This window comes from Culicoides brevitarsis, chromosome 2, assembly GCF_036172545.1.
Source record: "Culicoides brevitarsis isolate CSIRO-B50_1 chromosome 2, AGI_CSIRO_Cbre_v1, whole genome shotgun sequence".
Lineage (NCBI taxonomy): Eukaryota > Metazoa > Arthropoda > Insecta > Diptera > Ceratopogonidae > Culicoides > Culicoides brevitarsis.
The window spans coordinates 14,929,077-14,950,955 of NC_087086.1; the positions used below are offsets into that span (position 1 = coordinate 14,929,077).

The 21,879-nt window shown below is 24.8% G+C and overlaps 1 protein-coding gene across 1 annotated transcript; it reads right to left on the minus strand.

The window, feature by feature from the left end:
• Positions 1 to 1,572: 1,572 nt before the first annotated feature.
• On the minus strand, positions 1,573 to 10,367 carry LOC134828560 (segmentation polarity homeobox protein engrailed). Its single transcript, XM_063841535.1, has 4 exons — positions 9,414 to 10,367; positions 8,508 to 8,544; positions 2,406 to 2,509; positions 1,573 to 1,818 (listed from the first exon to the last, which is right to left on the minus strand). Exons 1-4 carry the CDS (start codon positions 10,365 to 10,367, stop codon positions 1,573 to 1,575), a joined length of 1,341 nt encoding a protein of 446 aa, XP_063697605.1.
• Positions 10,368 to 21,879: the final 11,512 nt, after the last annotated feature.

A 21,879-nucleotide genomic window follows, 5' to 3' on the forward strand; every position in this document is an offset into this window, starting at 1 on the left:
AAATACAAAAATATCAACAGGTAGAACAAAATCTCCTGGTCCTCAAACTTTTCATTAATTTCAAAGCAAATTCTTCAAAAAATCCCATAAAATAAAAAAAAAATTTCCAACTCATTCACTTACCTTTTCTTTTAGAATCCAATCCAACATATGTCCCGACAACTCCTTTCAAAATAATCATTACTCATACCTCTTTTCTTTTTAAATGTTATTATTATCAGTAAGTATTTATTGTTTTCCAAAGAACAAAATTAATTTTACCAAACAATACCCCTGAAAGCCTAAATGGAAGCAACACCATAATGATAATGATAATAATAATGATGAATCATCATCACAAAAATTACCTCCGATAATTTATATACTTACTGTAATTATTTCTTATTTAATTAAGCCTCATTTAAAATATTTTTTTCCGAAGAACAAAAAATTATGAATTTTTTTTTCGCATGATTCATTTGCATATTTTTTATTACTTTGTATTTTTTCTCGATACATAATAATAATATAATATACAGGTAGTTTTTTTTTGTTTAAAATTTACTTTTACAATATTAATTACATATTTGTACATTTTTGACTTGCTATATATATTAAAGAATATTTATTTATATATTTATTTAATAATATAATGTATTCTACTATCTAGAGTCTTTTTTGCTAATGATATTGTTAAATACCTCTTAATTATTAATACTTCTTTTTCTTCTTTTTTTATAATAATTTATTATTTTTTTTCAATGTTTTTATTTATAGGCAACAATTTTTCTTGTTTCGTATTCGTCCATTGTTGTTTTTTTATTTATTTTTTTTCTTTAGCATCATTTTATACGCTTATTTTTTTATCACATGATGATGACGCTACTTTTCTAGTGTGTTCTAGTGTTTCGTCGTCCAATTATTTAATTACTTTATATATGTTAAATACATAAAATAGCGCTGCTGATCCATTTCTGCGTTATTTGTTATTAAAATGATGAGGATGATTATGATAATTATTAAATTAAATGTACTTGCATGACATGCGAACGCGCGTTGTTTGCTGCTTTTGCACAGAGATAATTGAATTATTTTCTATAATTAATAGTCATTATATGTATTATCATAAACATCATATCTATTAAAATTTGTAATGAGCTTGCACGGCGACGACAAGAACATCGTCCGCGAACTCGGGCGCAAAAGAACGGGAAAAATGTCTTCTAATACATTTAAATAAAGTATGTAATGATATAATTTTCCTCTTGCAACGTGCACTTTGGAGCATGTAACAAACTAGCTCGCAGATAATAAAGCATGACCATATTAATAACATAATTAAGTGTTCTTTTTTTCATTAATAAGCATATCATATCAAGAGCGCAAGAAGTGTGTTAATTATATAAATTTGAAATTATTATTGCACCAGTTAGTCTGTCTAAGCAAGAGACCAACTTTTTTTTCTAAATCTACCGTTTAAATCTAATATTCACTGGAATGTTTGTCATTTTTTTGTAAACTTATTTACATTTGAATGCAATTCAATTTTTTTTTTTTTTGTTAAAATAAAACTTAAACTAATACATACACTTTTCACAGTTCGCCGTTCATGCGTCGTTCCAATTCTTCCTCTTCGGGAGTTAAAGGAACGGTAGAGTGATTGTATAAACCTTGTGCCATGAGTTGCAAGGCAAGCGGGTTTTTGTTGCCAGTGGATTTCTTGATTTTGGCGCGTTTGTTTTGGAACCAAATTTTTATTTGGGCTTCGTTGAGCCCGAGTTCGGCGGAGAGAGCTTGGCGGCGACGTTCTGTGAGATAACGGTTTTCGTTGAATTCGCGCTGTAAATATAAAAAAAAAAATAAAGATTTTATTAGTTTTTGTTTTGAAAATGTTATTTTTAAGCAAATTTCTTAAGTTTTCTCAATTTTTCTTAATTTTTTAAATATTTAGATTCTCAATAAGAAATCTTTTAGTGAAAAATAAAAAAAATATTTAAAAATATTAAAAATTTTAATTAAAGGAAATTTTGAAAATTAAAATTTTAATAAAATATTTAAAAAAAATTATTAAAAATTATTAAAAATTTAATTCTTTAATTTTATTGACCAAATTTTTACATTTTTAAATAAAAAATTTAAGTTTTTTTTTAAAGAAAAATTTTTTTTAATTTTATTTTTAATTTAATATTTTGAGGTAATAAAAATATTTGAGCAAAATAATTTTTTTCTATATTTATTTTTATTTATAAATTTATTAATTTATTTTTAATTTATTTATTAATTAAAAAGTAAATTTATTTTTATATGTTTTATTTAAAAATTTATTTAATTAAATTTTTATTTGATTATTTTTAAATAAATAAAAATAAAAAAATATTTTAAACTTAATTTAAAAAAAATAATTAAAAATAAATCATGAAACCTACCTTAAGTCGTGCTAATTGTTCGGAAGAAAAGGCAGTGCGTGGTCTCTTTTCATCTGGAGGCGCATCCTTTGGCTTTTCCTTTTTCGGGCGGCGATAACGAGGTCCTGTAAATAAATAAAAAAAAATTTTTATTAAAATTTATCATAAAAAAAATAATAAAATTAATATTTTAATGATATAAAAACAGGACAAATGTTCATCTTGACTTGTCTTGACTACACTTGATGACTTTAACATTTCACCACATTAACCACACATCCAGTTAATGCTCAATTTCACTTATTATTTATTTTTTTTATGTTGCACAATAAAAAAAATTACAAAAGTAATAATTGTGCAATTTAATTTCTTTTTTTGACCTGAACGACTTTGCATGACAGAAAGGCAAACAAAAGCTGTGGTTTTTGCATTCATTCATTTAGTTTGGCCTTTGGATATTTTTTTTTAATAATTTTTTTTTTTGTCTTTGACGTCTTTATATGAAAGTTTCAGAGTAAAATGTAATTAAATATTTCCGATAAAATTTTTAAAAAATATTTTTTTATTAAACACCTCATCGCGTATTTTAAATTTTCACCGTCTTTTTATTTAACGTGCCAAAAAATTACGTCTATTAGCGAAAGATGTTTATCGGAAAAAAAGCAACGTCTATAGTAAGCTAAATACTTAATTGATACCGCAACAAGATTATAGTAATAATAATAATAAATTTATAATTCAATTTATATTTACTATTCACAATGTACAGCAAATAACAACATTAAAAGTAAATAAGGCACGAATACTCTCCTCTAATGGTCTAATCACTTTGCTGAATTGCCTCCTCTACGGAGTAACAACTTACAACATATTATAAAAATAATAATAATATGCATCGTGAATGCATGCAATAGCCGCAATGTGCCGCATTTTATTATTATAATGCAAGAAACATGCAATCCTATCTTCCATATGCAATTTTTTTTATTATTTTTATATATTTACTGGCATCGTTTATTTTTATATTTTTCGACTCGTAGACAGTGTAACAAAAAAAAAACATTTTTTTAATAGAAAAATCATTGTCGTTTTCTGGTTTGTTACAATTTTTGCGAGGCAATTTTTTGCAGCAACTCCTCTTACTCGCACTTAACGTTTCATTCAATTTGTACTCCAATTTGCTACAGTTGTAATTTTCATCATTATTTTTATTTTTTTTTTTATTAAGAGTATTTGTTGTCTCTTATTGTAAATAAAATAATAATACGTTGGCATGAAAAGTCAAATCAAATCATTAGGGAGAAAATTGTTGTTCAACTACTGTGTGCGGTGTCCCCGCAAAATGGGGACAAAAATCATCAGCAAAATAACTGAATCAATTTTGCGAAATGATTAAGTAACGGCATGCATGGAAATTGAATAAAAAATAATTTTGCATGAAATTTAGATGATTTGCTGTTATTAGATTGGAATTAAGTTTAAAAGCTAATATTTGATTGGTATTGTTTAAATGGTTCTGGTGAAATGTTTATTATTGTAAAATACAAGCAAAATATTTTTTCTTGCTAAATATTTACTTGGATGAAAAAAAATATTAAAATTTTATTTTAAAAAAATTATTTTAAGAAAAATCTAATAAATTTAAAAATATATATTTTTTTAAAATTTAATTTTAATTTTTTTAAAGATTTTAATTAAATAATTAATTGTTAATTTTATATTTTATTAAATTAAAAAAAAAATTTAAATTATTTTACTTTTTAAAATTAAAAAAAAAATTAAATTATTTTTTTTATTATATAAATTAAAAATTTTTTTAATTAAAAAAAAATTATTATTTTATTTTTTTAATTTTTTAATTTTTTAAAAAATTAAAAAAAAAGTTTGACCTTCAAATGACCTTTAAATTGATACATCAAAAATTTTCGACAAAATTGTAAGTTTTTAATAGTTTTATAAGCAGATTGAAACATTTTTACATTAAAAACTGTGACAGTGAATAATTTTATTAATGGATATCTCAATTTAACAAAAAAATCATATTGCGTAATTTTAAGTTTAAATGATATTTAATGACCTTAAATTTGGCAAAAATTGTAATTTTATAATTTTTTAGTAAAATATATATATTTTTTTTAAAACAGTAAAAAATAATTTAAATTTAAATCAAAATAAAAATAATTTTTTTCACAATAAAAAATGTACAAAAATCAAAAAAATCACAATTTAATTTAAAATTTAAAATTTATTTCAATTAATTCAAACCAAGCAAAAGAAAGAATCTAATTAAAAATATATAAAATTTAATGAAAATACATTAAAGAAGCTCTTATTTAATACTTTTTAGTTCACTTTTAAAATAATAGAAAAAAATACCTTTTATAGCAATTTTTTCCATTTAAAAATTATTGACGCTAGATTGACGCGTAATCGTCACTCCAGTCAATATCTCACATTATCATCTCAAAAAACGTCAAACTAATTAGTTTATCAAGATGATGTCTCCACTTTTTTCCCATCAAGTGCTATACTTTTAATGATTGCTAGAACGATTATCTCATGGCTCACAATTAGTCGATAATTGGTCGTTAACGAGCTGGTAGCCTAATCGGATGATAATTGTTTGGCTTTGTTTTCAATTTTATCTAATGTTTAAATAAATATTTGATAAAAGTCATTTTAAAAAAAAAACGACGTTGTTTACTCTTCGTCGTCATACTTTGTCATGATGGAAAATTGGTAGTAATTGCATTTGTTGTTTAACATCTTTACACATGTTTTGTAAAAGTCATTCAAATGAGCTCCATTATTATTATTATTATATATATTTTATAAGTTGGTAATTTTATAGTAAAAAATTGACAAAGTAAATAATATTAAATTGCATTTTGCGGCATGAATGTCCATTTTATTTGTATGAGTCTCGCGAACGAGGCGACCGGTCTAGAAATGGCAATGTAATTTATTTTTTTTACGAATAACGAACGTATTTTAATATTTAACAATATAAATGAAAAACACATGTTTCGTTGTTTGTACTTATTATATGCATACATGTACTTAATAATGTAAGCAATAAATCAAATTAGTTTATTTATTCGAATAAATAGCTATAATGGTTGTTTGAGGAACACAATTAGATTGAAAACTGTTGAAAGTTTGATGAAATGTCTCTCCGATATTATCTTACATTTTTTTTATTGATTTTTTTTTATTATGAAACAATAAAAAAATTACGATTAAAAATTATTACCGTTACTTTTGCACACCAATGGCGTGTTTTTATTTTAATTTAAGTACTAGTGGACACTTTTTTATTATTATGAACACTCTCCAATATAATTTTACGAAAATTCCGAAAATTAATAATAATAAAAAGTTTTGTTGTTGATTGGTGCCGCAAAAAACACCAAAAATAATTATGTACTTTTTATTATCATATACTTTATGGTCAAAAGTTATAAAATAAAAAAAAATAAAACCGGGGATATTAAATGTACTTTTTTTTTTGGAGTAATAATGACTTTGGTGCTCGACAACCGGTGACACCATATAATTTTAAACTGGTTACCATTTTTTTTCGTTCGTTTGTCACGTCCCTCTTTTATCTTATTATCAATTCCCTGCGTTGTTTTACAACTTACTTGTTTAATGGGAAACATTTAAAGCAACTCAAATTGTCGCCTCTTCAGTGAAATTTAATTATTTTTTGATAATTTCACGTTTTTTTTATTCGTCATTATTTTATCATCATGAAATAAATTGACGCGTTCGTGTCATGTAAATGAAAAAAAGTATATTAAAAATCCAATCGAATTTTCTCTTGTTGAAATTAAAATAATTTAACTTTTTTTTTATTTTCTCCCAATAAATGACTTTTAATTTATTGTAGAGGAGGACCCCATCTGAATAAATAATTAATTAAAAGCGATTTTTATTTTTTTTTTTTTTTATTTTTTTGTCATGTCACCGGAATTTGATTCGGACATTAAAATTGAATTTTTTCAAGAAAAATGTGTAAATCAACACTTCAACATTTATTTTAAAGAATAAATGTAATTTAATTGTTCATCATCGCAGTATCAGTATAAAGTATCTTGCATAAACTGAACATCATTTCTCAATCAAGCATCTGTCAGATTATTAATATCTTTCAATTTGTTTACACATATCAAAAAATAAAATAAAAAGTAATTTTTTTTGTTTTGTTTAAGTATTGTATATATTTTTTTTTCTTATTTAAACAACAATACAATGGATTTTAATGCATTTTTTCTTTTCTCATTCGTTATCGGGTTCAATATTTATTGTTTATCTCAAAAAAAAAATTTTTTTTGTTTATTTTTTTTTAACAAGTCAAATTCTTGGAGTAAATTGATTTGTCAGTTAATTTTTTTTTTAAACAATAGAAAAAAGTGTTTAATTGCATCCCGTTGACAGGTAAGTGATTTTTTACAAAAAAAAAAAAAAAAAAAAAATTATTTATTTAAAGAAAAAGGGATTGACGCATCTCATCAACTATTTCTTTATCACTTAATATATCAATTATTTTTTTTTTAAACACACGACAAAAAAAATTCCTCCTTCATTTAATTTTTGTATCAAAAAATCAAATAGCTTGTCATTATTGTTATTGACTTTTTTTTTCTACAACAAAATTTCCACGAGTAAAATAAAATACAAACAATTATAAATAAAAAATGCGATTAAAGGCCCCCTTGTTCAGTAATATGTTATTTGTTGCGGTTTTACTTGTCTCGTAGAAAATAAATACAATTGTAGTTCCAATAAATATCAATAGCAAATTATATCGTACCACAATTTAAATTGGGAAATGACTGAAGTTACGTTTTTTTTTTCTCTTTATTATTATATTAATCTAGTTATTGTTTGTTTTTATTGTCTTTCGTCTCGATTTATTTGTTTTTTTTTCTACTAATTTTTTATTTATTAACATTGGGAATCATTATGTTCCATCCAAGTGATTCGATTTAAAGCAATTATTATCATGTAATTTTTTTTTGTTCGGGAATAATAAATTAATTAAAAAAATGTTGATGGTTGAACATGTGTCTAGTTGTTTGATGTTGTAATGAAAAGTTAATTTTATTTGTTTTTTTTTTATTTTTTTTTTAAATATAAAAAATAATTATTACCGATTAATGTCAATTTTGTAAAAAAAAAATGATGGGCAATTGTTCAAAATTAAATTAATATTTTTTTTTTATAAAAAAAATTTTTTTTTTTGAGGAAGTGTATTATTGGCTATTATTGACACGCTATAACGACCATTTTTTTGTAAGTAAATTTTTTTTTATAATTTTTTTTTTGTACTTGTAAATTATTTTGCACAATTCCTTGATAAATTAATGAGAATGATAATTGAATTAAATTAATTGCAACACAAAACGTCAAGTATTGCATAAAAAAACATAAAAAAATCGCAGTATAACAATAATAATGATAATAATTAATGCGTACATGTCAAAACTAATTTCGAAGGCAACACACAAGTGAATTCCATGCCTAGTTTACTCCGTAAAAGTGCATAAAAATTTAATTGAGTGGTAATTTATTAGCACTCGAACATTCGCATCACATCACTGACACTCCGTTAATCGGACATGCCAACTCGACGCAATGCGAAACGTTAACTACCACCTGAGTGAAGTCATTCAAGATTGCTCAAGAATCGAAAAAAAAAAGAAATCAACCTTTTTACCGCAAAATCATTCTTGCTCTTTTGAATTTTTAATGTTGATCCTGTTGTGTCATAGTTTGAACAATAAAACAACAAAAAATCTCCGTGTGTGATGTTTAAACAAATATTTTTTCCGCTCTTGGAGCTTTTTTGTTCATCTTCTTCTTCTTCAATTTTAACGGAATAACATTAAAAGGTAAATATTTTTGTTTATATGCACGAAAAAATATAACAAAAAAACCTTTTCACAAGTACACAATAGAAGAAGGTAAGAAACATCAGGACACGTTTTGGAACAAAAAAGACGCAGGACGCTCTTGATAGGTGTTTGTAATGTACCGAAACCGAATTTTTTTTATGTCTCTTAATTTTTTTGTTGAATAAAAATAGCAAAAAAATAAATAAAAATAATTGAATCTTACCTGAACTGGGACGATCGGAATATCGCGTACAAAAGACCTGTTAAAAGAAAGAAAATTAATTAAAATTTTAATTATTTATTTTTAAGGAATTTTTCGATTAAAATTTATTTTAAATAAATTTTATTGATTTAAAAAAAAATAAAAAAATATTTTTTTGAAACAATTATTATTTTTTTTAAATATTTAAAAAAACTTGTAAATTAATAAAAATTTATTTTTTTTTTAATTTTTTAAAATTTAATTTTTATGATAAAATATTTTGCTTGGTAAAAATTTAAAGATAAAAATTATTTTTTTTTTAATAATATAAAAAAAAAAATTGGCAATTAATTAATAAAATAAAATGAAATTAATACTTAAAAATATAATTTTAATAAAAATATTTTCAATCAATTTGGCATTTTTAACTAATTTTTGAATTAAAATACCAATTAATAATTTAAAAATTGAAAAAAAAGATAAAAAAATTTAAAGATATAAAGATAAATATAAAAAATAATGTAAAAAAAATTAAAAAAATTAAATTACATTTAAAAAAATTAGAATTTTTATTTTAAAAAAAATAATTAAAATATTTTTAATAAATTTGGTATTTTTATTTAATATTTAATTAAAAGATATTTAAATAATGTTGGATAAAAATTACAAAAAAATATTTCACTATTTAAAAGTATTTAATCAAAAAAAAAAAAAAAAAAATTAAATAAATTTAAATAAAACATTTTAAATTAAAAATTATTTTAAAATAATATAAAAAATGATTTTGAAGTTAAATATTTTTTTTTATTTTAAAACACTAAAATTAATTTTTTCAAAGCAAAATATAATAATTTTTAATTTTTTTAAATAATTTAAAATTTTTTTAAGTTAAAATTTAATTAAATAAATTAATTTTTCAACACTTACCCATGCAGGCCACATCGAAGTCTCGCCATCCCCCTTGGTCGTACTTGACGTTTCCGACTTTGTATCATCGGACGAGTCAACGGTATCCTGAGCACTTCGTTGCGATGGCGCAATCGGTGGCGAAATAAGGGAACTTCTATCGGATTTTGGTGAAATGCTGGCATTGCATGGCGTCGTCGGACTCGGTCTTCCAATTTGCGACACCGTTTTGCACAAATTACCCAGGGGCGGCGTGCATTGCGGAGGCTTTATCGTTGTTTGGTGTTTCTCTTGCTGCTGCTGCAACAATTTTTGCGTAAATTTCTTGTGACTATTGAGGATTTCCTCGTGAATCCGCGGATACGACGAAAAATTATTCAGCAAAGTTTGCTGCGTTTGTTGCTGCTGCTGCTGGTGCTGATTAATTTGCGCTTCGAACGCATTCGAGATCTTTCGACTGTAATCGTTGTAGATTTCGGCGAGACGGAGATTTTGCATCAACGCGGGATGATCCAAAGGCAGACCCGGATAGGCGTGCGGCGGTATTGAGGGAAATTGCATTTTGTGCATGGCATGCTCTTTGATGTCGTACGGGCGGAAAAGGTGATTTTTGCGGAGAAGTGGAGGACTGGTTTTGCCGAAACGGTCGCTGAGGATGTTTGTGATGCTGAAACGGACTGGCGGCGATTCCGGCGTGGATTCGGAATCGTGACGCGTTTCTTCGTAGTCATCTTGTTCGGTTTTGATGTTGACCGTTTCGACGTCAATTATGCATTCTTGCTCGTTGTTTGTTGGTTCGGGCGAGTTTTGATGTTGCGAAACCATGTGCGCCATCTCCGTGTCGCTAGATGTACCAGTGGGCGATGAAGTAGATGAGGAATTGTTGTGATGGTTTTGATGATGATGTGGACTGTGGGGCATCCTGTGCGGAGGACTTGTGGCACTTTGGGGACTGCAACGGTCTTCCAGGGCCATACTTTAATTTTTTTCACTTAAATTTTATTTTTTTTTTTCTTATAAAAAATTTTTAATTGTATTTATTTTATTTTATTTTTGTTTTTAAAAATTTATTTTTTATTTATTTTTAGGCCCGAAATATTTTTCACTTAATTTATTTTTTAAAATTTTTATTTTGATTAAGTCAACACTTGATAAGTTAATTAACTCTTCAATATTTTTTTTTTCAAATTTATTTTTCACGATTTTTTTCTCTTTAATTTAGATGTATGACCGAACGCATTGAATGTCACCTGTAATCTGGTATCATTACTAAACGCATAACGAAAATGTAATCAAGCAAAAAGGTACACACGAAAAAAAAAATGTGTGTAATTTTCTTTTTCTTCTGCTCTCTTTTCTGCGTATACACGCCACAAAAGTTGTCGTATGACTGACAAGCTGCCTGTGTATGGTCCGGGTACAATATGTGAATATTTTTTGAGCTCTCACTCAAACTCTTCAATTACTTACAGAATGACTGAATTTAGTTGTATCTCTATTTGTTTGTTCAAAAAATTATTATATTACGTGTGTTAGTGCGCCGGCACGGAATTTCTGTAGCGCATACACGAAAAATCAATTTAAACATCAAAATGAGACAGGACGTAGAGAGAAAAAGCGAGACGAAACATACGGCGATGGCATGCGAGTGACGGAGATGCGACGATTCCATAGCGAGTACGAGAAAAAAGCAAAGCAAACAAAACGAAAGGTTTTCAAGTGGGCTGGGCTCGTACCGATCGTATGAGACTGTCATGTATCATGCAACTCAATTCATTCAATTATCCGAGAGTGCTTCTTCGTTCGTTCTCCTTCGTCCGTGACATATCCTTGTTCTCTTCACTCTTCCTCACTTTTCCAAATCAATTTTTGAAGGATCTCTCTTTCACGCATTTTTGGACTTTTGATTGAAATAATATCATAATTTAATACAAACCAAAGTAATTAGGCGATTTATTTATTAAAATGTCACTTTTTGAACGAAAACATTAAAATTCATTAACTATTTATATAATTAATAAAAATTAAATTAAATTATTTTATTAATTATTTATTATTTTAATAATTTTTTTAAATTTAATTTAATTTATTTTTTTCTTTTATTTTTTTTAATATTTTTTTTTTTAATATTTTATTAATATATTTTTTTTATTTATTAAAGTAAAAATAAAATAAAAATTAAATAATTAAAAAATTAATTAATTTCAACATTAATTTTAAATTATTTTAAATTTAATTTAATTAATTAATTATTTATTTTAATAAAAATAAAATAAAAAATATTGTTTTAAAATAAAAAATTAATTTTTATTTTTATTTAATTTATTATTAACTTTATTTTATTAATTCATTATTTAATTTTAAAAATTATTAATGTTAATAATTATTTTAATTTACTTTTTTTTATTAGTTAATTAATTAAAAATTGATTTAAAAAATATTTAAATAATTATTTTTTTTAAATTATAATTTTTAATATTATTTCATATCAAAGTAGCGCAAAGAAAAAAAATAAAAAAAACAAAGGTGATAGTTTTCACATATTTTTAACGCTTTTGTTCGAATTCAAGTTCAAAATTCGAAAACTAAAAAAAAAATTTTGTCTTGTCTTGAAATCTTGAATAAATAAATAAATAATTGTGTGTTTCTTCTCTCTCCGCATGAAAACATTCCGCATCGTTCCACAAGATATACAATTTTATTTATTAATGTTAGCTCTTTATATTTTTCGTTGTTCGTGGAAGAGTTCGATGCGTACAAAAAAAAATAATATTGTTGGTTAGCGAAACAAATTAAGAAATTATTTATTGATTATTAATTTTTTCTCTTCCATATTTTGCCTTTTTGCTTATTTATTATTGCTAGTTTATTATTAGCTGTTTCTGATTTACAATATTGAATGGCATGACATGGCATGGCAGCTATGATTGTGTTGTAATAATTGGCAGAGTATGTATGAATAATTAATTTTCTTGTTTATTTTTGTAAGCACAGCCAGCGAATATGAGCGAACGATTGAATTGTGAATAATATAATATTGGACGTGTCATGAAGTTGTTAGTTTATGGATTAAAGCGACAGACGGTGGTTCAGGTTTGATTTTAAGTTTTAGTTGATTTGCTTCAAAAGTTATTTTTTTTTATTTTTTTAACGTTCTGAAAAATTTTATACTCATATTTTAAATTTTTTTTATTCATAATTATTTGAAAGATTTTTAAAACTTTTTAATTTTTTTTTATAAATTTTCGTATATTTTAACATTTATAAAATTTATACCTTTAAAAATTATTTTTATATAAATTTAATAAAAATTATAAAAGTATTTATAAAATTATTCTTTTAAATTAAAGTTATAACTTATATAAATATATTAAATTATTTTATTAAATAATTTATTATTTATAAATTTTATTTAAATTAAACATTTCTTCTACTTAAAAGCTTTGATAAATTAAGAAAAATTAAATTTAAATTTTTCAAAATTATTTTTAAAACTTTTTCCTAATTATTAAAATTTTTTTATCTGCTTTTACTAAATTATTTTATCAAAAAAATATTTAAATTTTTATGAATTTCAAAATTTTCGAAAATATTCTAATGAATTATATACTTTTTTTTTAATTATTTAAGTTAATTTTTTACAAAATACATCTAAAAAATTTTATTTGACAAAAAAGATAAAAATTATAATAATTCTTGATCAAAATAAACAAAATAGTAAATATTCTAAAAATTCAAATTCTATTTCTTAACTGAAAAAAAAATCATCCATTTTTTTTAAAATTAAAACACTCAGAACCGTTTTTGAATCAATCAACAAAAAACACTTAATTTAGCAAAAAGATCGTTCCCCGTGTAATTCACGACATCAAAACCCGTTTCATGCATGATCTCTGATCCCTCTGATGTTTTAATATATAAAAATTGACAAAATTTATTCATTGAGAAGTCAATCTCATCATCAACGTGATCCGCACCAAATCCAATTCTATCAACACAATTTGCGTCGGTTGGCTGGCAAAAACGAGAAAAAAACTTAATTCAAATTCCTTACCTCTTTTTACAAACAACACATATAATAAATGATAAAAAATGATGTCTGTTTCAGTTAATTAAGCGTGAGTATAAAGCTTAATTTACGAACAAAAAAAAACTTGAAAATTGATATACAAGCAAAATGAAAGCACTGCCACTATGGCACCATTTTCCTCCAAGCAGTTTTGAAAGCAATTGCTTACTCTCTCCTTCTCACTCTTTTTTATCTTCTCTCTCGCTCCCGCAAAACATACTCCGCCTTATTTTATGTTTGTTATACAAATTGGCTTAATCTTTATATTTTTTCTCCTAATAATAATAAAAGTATAGATTTTCACAAATCAATTTAAAAAAAAATATAAATAAAAAATGAGAAAAGAAAAAGTAAATCAATATATATGGAGAAACAACAACAAAACAGATATTAATAAATCTGTTAGAAATGAGAAAAAAAATACCAATCGATTGGTTTGTTACGTTACGTTATAATATAAATTTATTCCCAGTTGGATCAAAATCATGCCATATATAAAATTATCATTAATCTCTTATAAATGACCGCAGTTAGCATACCTTGGCTATTTACTTGACAGTCACATGTCGATTTATATGTTAACGTAAAAATGATTTGTTACTTTCGTATTATTATAAGTTTATATTAACATATGAATGTATAATATATGTTGAACGAACTTTTACTAATCGATTAAAATTGATTTTGAACATGTTTTAGTTTTTGAATAAAAATTCTTAGTTTTATTTATTTATATATTAAAATGAGTTTTAAAATATAACTTTTTTTTTATTTTAATCAATAAATAAAAAATTAAACTAAGAATTTTTATTCAAAAATAAACATTATTAATAAACATATATTTTGTAAAAATAATAAAATTTTAAATATTTTTTTTTAATTTGAACTCAAGAATATTTTTTTATTATTATTTTCATTTTATACTTTTTCATATATTATAATCATATTATTATATTTTATATACATAATTTTTTATATACTTTAATATTATATATATTTTTTTTAAATATTCGAATATAAAAATATTTTGACATTAAACATAATTCACGTCAAAGCTCATATCAAAGCCAAAAATCTTCTCCGTTTTATCATCTATTATTTTTTTTGAGGGCGACATGTGATTATAGAAGATTAAGTGACTACTAATGTTGATACAACAAAGCAGTAAATTTATTTCATTATTATTGTAATTTTCCTGATATAAATAAAATTAATCTAAAAAATATAAATAAAATATATGTAAATTATATTATTATTTTATTTTATTATTATGATCATTATCATATAGATATTACTTATTATACATGAAAACTGTTTCATTGGCTATCAATGTTCCTTGAAGAATGAGATTAGAGTGTTTTTTGTGAGGCAAATTAGTCAATATGTAAGTTGAAGTTGGTATAAAAAGCGACTAAACATAATATAATATATAATTCATAATATAATAATAATAATGAAGAGGGAAGCTTAAATTTATTACTTTTCAAGTTTTTTATACGGTAACGTACCCAAAAACAACCGAAAAATGTAATGTAGAGCATTATATATAACAAAAAATTGATTTACGACTAAATTTAAAAATTTATTTTTTGTTTGATAATAACATGGTATACTGCGTTAATTAGTGTTATAAAAGAAGTTTATTTATGTTTGACGACCTCGGAGCCATTTTTCGTATTTTTTTTTTCTGAGAACTAATTTTTCGTGGTAGGGTTGATTTTTTTCTTATTTAAATTTTTAAAGAAAAAAAATCAACCATAAGGTTAGTTTCATTTTATTTTTTATAAAAAAAAAATTAAGTCGATATAATCTAAGCTTAGCTCCAGAGTTACTTAGCAACACACCTCAAACGATGATGATAAGTTTACAAAAATAAATGCATGACACTGAGATAAATGTTGATTTTTTTTTATCGCCTTTCATTTAAAGTAGCAGCTAAACATAACGGCAATGTATATTTTGGATGCCGCCGTGTAAAAATGTGTGAATGTTGTTTTGTGTAATTTAATAAAATTATATATTCGCCTCATCATGCAAAAGCGTGCCTTATCGCATTTGAATTTTTCAACAATTTTAACACCATCGAGTCACCGAACGAAGCGTTTTTAAACGCAAATTATACATAAAATATAATATAATAACAACGACGAGTGTACTTACTAATAAGAAGCACAACCACAAAAAATACACATCGGAGTACTATACATTATATTATAATAATAATAAAATGGCAGCATTGTTTTATGCTCAATTTACAAGACAAGTAGTTAGTTGTTGTACCTCTATTTGAATGTATAAACGACGACGACGACGATGTTGTATTTATTTTTTTTTTCATGCAAAATCAAGCAAAAATGTGCTGCTCGTTTGTATATCTGGTTTAAACAATCAAAAAAATATTCTTTCTGTGTACTTTAATTTATTCCAACTCTCTTTCTCTCTCTCGCTTGCTTTGTGTTTTGTGTCCTTTAGACCTTTTTGGTGAGGTTGTGCTCTAATTGAAAAGAAAAAATTATTAAAAAGTTGTCGTTAGAAGAAGATATTAACGTTTTTTAATTTTTTTAACCACGTGACACACATTGTTTTAAGCCCAGATTACATTTAGAAGTTTTCGTCCCTATGCACATTATAAATTCTTAGACCTAGTAGCATTTCAAAATTGAACCTTAAAACCCATCTTCTAAGGCTTAAAATTTGATATATTAAGTTGCTTTTATGAGTTTAGAATTTTAAACCACGTGACCATACATATTAATTTTTTGGCCCATTTTTCATACTTATCAATGTTTTCAATATTTTGAACCCATAATACATTTAAGATTTTCGTTCCAATGCTTATTATGTATTTTTATACCCAGTAAGATTTAAATATTTGAAGTTTTAAAAGTTTCGAATTGCAAGCCACGTGACCTCATATATTACATTTTTGCTCTGCACAAATTTTTAAAGTATTTTTCACCAAAGTTATATTTAAAATATCTTTCCCGAATAACATTTAAAAATTTTGAACCCACATTGCATTTAAAAATTTCAACCCAATGCACATTTTGAAAATTTTAACCACGTGACTTATAAACTGACCTCCATTTTTGCTTAAAACCGCATTTTTCTCCGTAATGCAGTAGAAATAAAACAAGAAACGCGTGTAATTAATGTGATTGTGTGAGAAATATATCGCGACGACGTTCCAATTATTCCTCTCCCCCATCGTCGCAATCGAAAGACATCGCTACGTATTTTCGCATGTATTTACCTCATAAATTTCAAATATAATTTATTTTCCTTAAGCACACAATCATCACAGCCATTATTATTACTTTTATTGTTATTTTAAAGAAATGCGGTTTTTGTTGCTTCATTTTCCAAGCGAAAAGGAACGTTGTCTAGTCAGCCAGCCCATTATTTGATTATATCCTTATAACGTACTATAAAGTAACAAAATAATAAATTATTTACGGGAGGAAATTAATGTTATCACTTATCGAAGAACTGCATGCACCGCGATAAAATATTCCTACTTTTGTACATGATAATTGCATAAACATTGCAATCGCAAAGTGGAATTAAGTCGATAACTATGTTAGAGATATTTATCTCAGATAATATTTATGTAATCGAATAATTTTTCAAATGTATGAAATTCACGTTTTAAAATCTTAGATATCTTTGAAAAAAATCAACTGACCCTTGTTCATTAATATGAGCGAGCGAGAAAGAAAAACTAATTAAAGATTTCTTTCAAACTAATCTCTATAAATAAATAAATAAAAAAAACATAAATAAATACTTACATTACTCGGCATAGAGACGTATCATGTAATAAATTGCCGCAATAATAATAATAATTATTATGATAAAAAAAAAACATTAATTAACTATCAGATAAATAAATGCTAAAAGATCTCGTTGATAATTATTATTACTATTATTATTGAATTGTTAATGAGTAAACATTGCTTAGCGTACTTGCACTTATTCGTCACCAAAGCTCCCTTTATGTAGTTGTTATTTATTATGTGATGATAATAATCTGTGTTTGTGCCTTGTGCTTCTTTTGCATGCATATGCGTGTTTTGTGACCAATCGATTCGACCGACAGAACGTCATCTTCTTCTTATATTACTTTATTGTTTTTTTAGAGCATCAGGTACATTAGCAAGCTGCAGAAGACAAAAAAATAACACATGAAATATAATATTTTGTTGGGATAAAAAAACTAAATATAATAAATATGTCCGTTGGATGTTGTAAGTTGAAGTTGCAAAAAAATGTATAAAATGAAACTAATCGACATAATTAGTTTTTGCTTCTAGATCGGGTTTGATGTCATTTGAAGTAACTGTTAAAAGGCATTCTGGTGACATGAAAATGGAACTCAATGGAGGTAAGTCTGTCTGTTAAGTTTTTATGTTTTTAAAAAATTAAAAAGATAATAAAATTTTTAATTTTTAGGATGTTTCATTTACTTTACTTATACGTTTTACTTCATTTAATATAAGCGAATATGATAAACTTTATACCAAGTCATTGAATAGAAAACTTAAAATTATTTTGTTTCACATGGTATATCGAAAAGAAGGACATTTTGAGCAGTAGAACATGACGTCTTTCGGTCTTATATCTTTGGACGAAGCAACAATGAAGCTCTATATAACAATGTACCAAAAAACCATAGAAAGAGAAATGGTTAAGATCAGTTTAACAAGAGTTATCTTAAAAGCATTAAAAACATCTTAAGAAAGAATTTTCAATGAGCCGGTTTAAAGCAAGCCAAATGGCAGAGCTGAGAGCAAGTCAAGAAATGTGTATAGAACTAGCTGCTGTAACTGAGTTCTAAATTTATTCTTTTAGCACTTGAAAAAACAACTCATATCCATATCGAAATGAAAAAAACTTGCTATTTCGAAATCTGTGAAAAATTTAAATCTTATAAAAATCATAGCTCTTTTTGTCACTCATGTCACAACATTTTTATTAAAACTCAAACTTGTGGTTCTTTAGTTAATTTACCAAAGTGACTTTGTAAATTATTTAATTTTATGAACAAATGATTTTATTTCAAAGTTGAGAATTCTAAAATAAAATTGACTTGACTTAAATTTCTTCATAATAAATAGCAAACAAATTAAGATAGAATAAATGTATAACCAAAAAAGCGCTCACGTAAAAAAACAAGCTAAAGGAACTTTTTTAAAAATATTTTAGTTAAGACGATTTTCTTTTATCAGTTACTTTATATTGTCGTCTATACTTTTAATGATTGTTTATAAATTAAAAGCAACCATGTTTCCCCCTTTTGCATTTTTTGTTCTTCGTTTTATAAATAAATATATTACCGTGACAGGTTTAATAGTCATTGAAATAGCCAAATGTCATTAAAATATAGTTCACCATACACACCGCGACATTCCTCACTCACAAAGAAAAGACGACGACGAATAATCGCTCTGTGTTTCTGTGTTGCGGAGTGGATAAAAATGTAATAAAGTTGTTTTTATTTGAAAATGCAATTTAATATTGTTTTTAATGAGTGTGCGTGCGTGATTGCCAAGTAGGTAGTCGTTTGTGTGATGCGATCATAAATATAAAATGGTGTGTTGAAGTGTAAAGTACTCCTTACTCGAAGCGCACCGTTGCAGCAAGGTAGAAAGGTAATATGATGGCTAATTGATCACATATAAAATATTGACAGTAATGATACAGTATAAATTAAGATTTATGATAAGAAATCTATAAAAATTTATATATTTTTCGTCGTCTATATTTTCTTCTGACTCATTTTTCATGTGCAATAAGGCAAACCCGGACTACCGATTCCGCATCATTAAAATACTCGCGCATATTGGTAATTAATTAAAATAAATGTTCACACCACGTTGCGGTTCACAGACGTGAAAAAATACTTTTTACAAAAAAAAAATCAATATTGTCTTTTCACCCATAAAAAAGGTAAAACACAAGTAATTAACCTGAAAAGACGAACGGAAAAAATGTTTCCAATTCAATTCATTTTACACCTGAATTTAATTATTCAAAAAAGGCAGCTACTTGTATTTTTTTTTCTTTAATTCATCGAGACAAGACAAACACAAAACCATGCAACTTAGCCTTCCAACACTTTTAATTAAGTCCAAGTAAATATCGCAAACAGTGGCGGAAAACTTTTTTTATAATATAAATAATTTTAAAAAAATTCAATAAGATATTTATTAAATAATAAAAAAAATAATTAAATATATTGTTAATATTATATTTAATTTTACTAAATTATATTTTAATTATTTTTATAAATATTTATTAACTTTATTTTATTTAATAAATATTAAAAAAAAAATAAATTTAAAATTAAATATTTAAAAAAATATATTAAAATATATATTTTTTTTTTTTGAAAAATTAGCTAAAAAACTTTACCAAATTTATTAAAATTAAGCAATTAAATTTTAAAAAAATAAAAAATTTTTAGTTTCAAAAAATTTTTTTCTCCGCTACTGACTTTAAAGTTCATAAAAGGGTCCCATTGTTTCATTTTCACTCTGCGAACTCTCTACTGTTAAAAGCAGGCATTTGTGTCTGTGCATAAATCGTGTTATTTGGCATGTTGTTTACACATTTAAACGTCGCTCGCTCGCTCGGACAAACAATCAGTAAGTAGTTCTTATACATTTTATTAAAATAAAGCAAACGAGAAAATATTTTTTTTCGGTTAATTTACTTATTTTATATATGATGTAATGTGCTACTGGTTGGTGTGAGAGTTAGAGCTAAATTTAAATTAAATAGTATTATTGAAAGTTATTTTATGCAGAAATTCTTCAATATTCGTGAGAACCTTTAAAAAATATCAACATAAGAAAAGAAAGAAAAAAGGACTTTAAAAATCACGCTAATTAATTTTGATTTCGACACACAATGAACACGATGTTTTACGAGAGATTCAGGTCCGTGGCTTAAGAAAAATTATTTTATTTAAATTAAAAAAAAATTATTAATTAAAAAATTATATCATTAAAAAAAATAAGTAAATAATAATTATGTTGCTCTGTAAAAAAAAAATCTCGTCATCTCTTTTCTCACCACAAACACAACCAATAATAACAAGAAACCGAAAAAATTGAACATAATCGATCAGAGGAACAAGATTCAACCATGTTTATTTTTTGTTCCTTTTCTTTTGTTTTTTTTTCTCTCCGTGTTTTCACTTGGCGGAGTTGCAAGTCTTTTTGTTTTGCAAATAATCATCATCGGTATCACCAGTCCACGAGAGAGAAAAACATTTAAATAATAATAAAAAGCGTGCGATTCAACTTGGGTGGTCTGATTCATTTTTAGCAGCCTACCTTTGCTTTATATATTTTTATATTTCTTGATTGCTGATCATTATTTTTTTTTGTGTTGTGAGTTTCTCGCGCTTTACTTACCTATATGCAAATTGTTTGTGGATCGTTAATTTTTTTTTTACGAGAGGTGAACATTTATTTCTACATGCATGAGATTGTTATGACATTTGACGTCGTGGTCACAAAAAAAAATAAATCTCGTTTTAAAAGAGGATTAATTAATTGAGTTATACTGAGAAATATTTCTGGAACACCTTTTTGATCGATGACTAAATTTTAATTTAATTTTTTTTTTCGCAGCGGAAACTTTTTAAGTTCAAAACGAAAAAAAAAATCAATAAAACACGAAAAATTTGTAAATAAATATTTTATCAATCAAGCTGCCCTAACAAGCTGTCGTTGTTAAATAATTATCTCTTCTGTTTGTTAATGTTGCGCACACGGCTGTTTATTTTAAAATTTTACTGTCAGTCGCTAATTCCACGATAATAATTGCCTTATTTCAGTTTAACTGACATCACGTCAAACAAATAATAATAATAAAAAAAAGAAACGTGAAATGAAATTTATTAATAATACTAATAAATCTATTTGTGAAAAATTTTATTGTTGCGAGAATTATGTGAGGCATAAAACTCTTTTGATGTATTGTTTGTTGTGACAATCGCTGTTCATCAAAAAAATAAATTAAAAAATAAATCTTTGAAAAATCGGTGGAGCGATGAGCGATGAGAGTACTTTTTTGATCTTTACAATTTATTTATTTAATTTATATTTTAAATTTTTTTTTACATATTTTAAATAATTAAAAAATTTTTTTTTTTATTTTAATAAAAAGTCCCTCTAATTATTCGTTAATTTATAAAACTCCTAAAATTTGTCTGAAAATATATTTTTGTAAGCTTTTAAAAATTTATTAGCATCTTTTCATGGAGATTTTTTCTTGATAAAAAAAATTTAAAAATTTTTCTCTAATTTGCTAATTTTTTAAAAGCTTTAAAAATTTAATTTTAGACAAATTTTAGGAATTTTATAAATTTAAAAATAATTAGAAGAATTTTTTATTAAAGTAAAAATA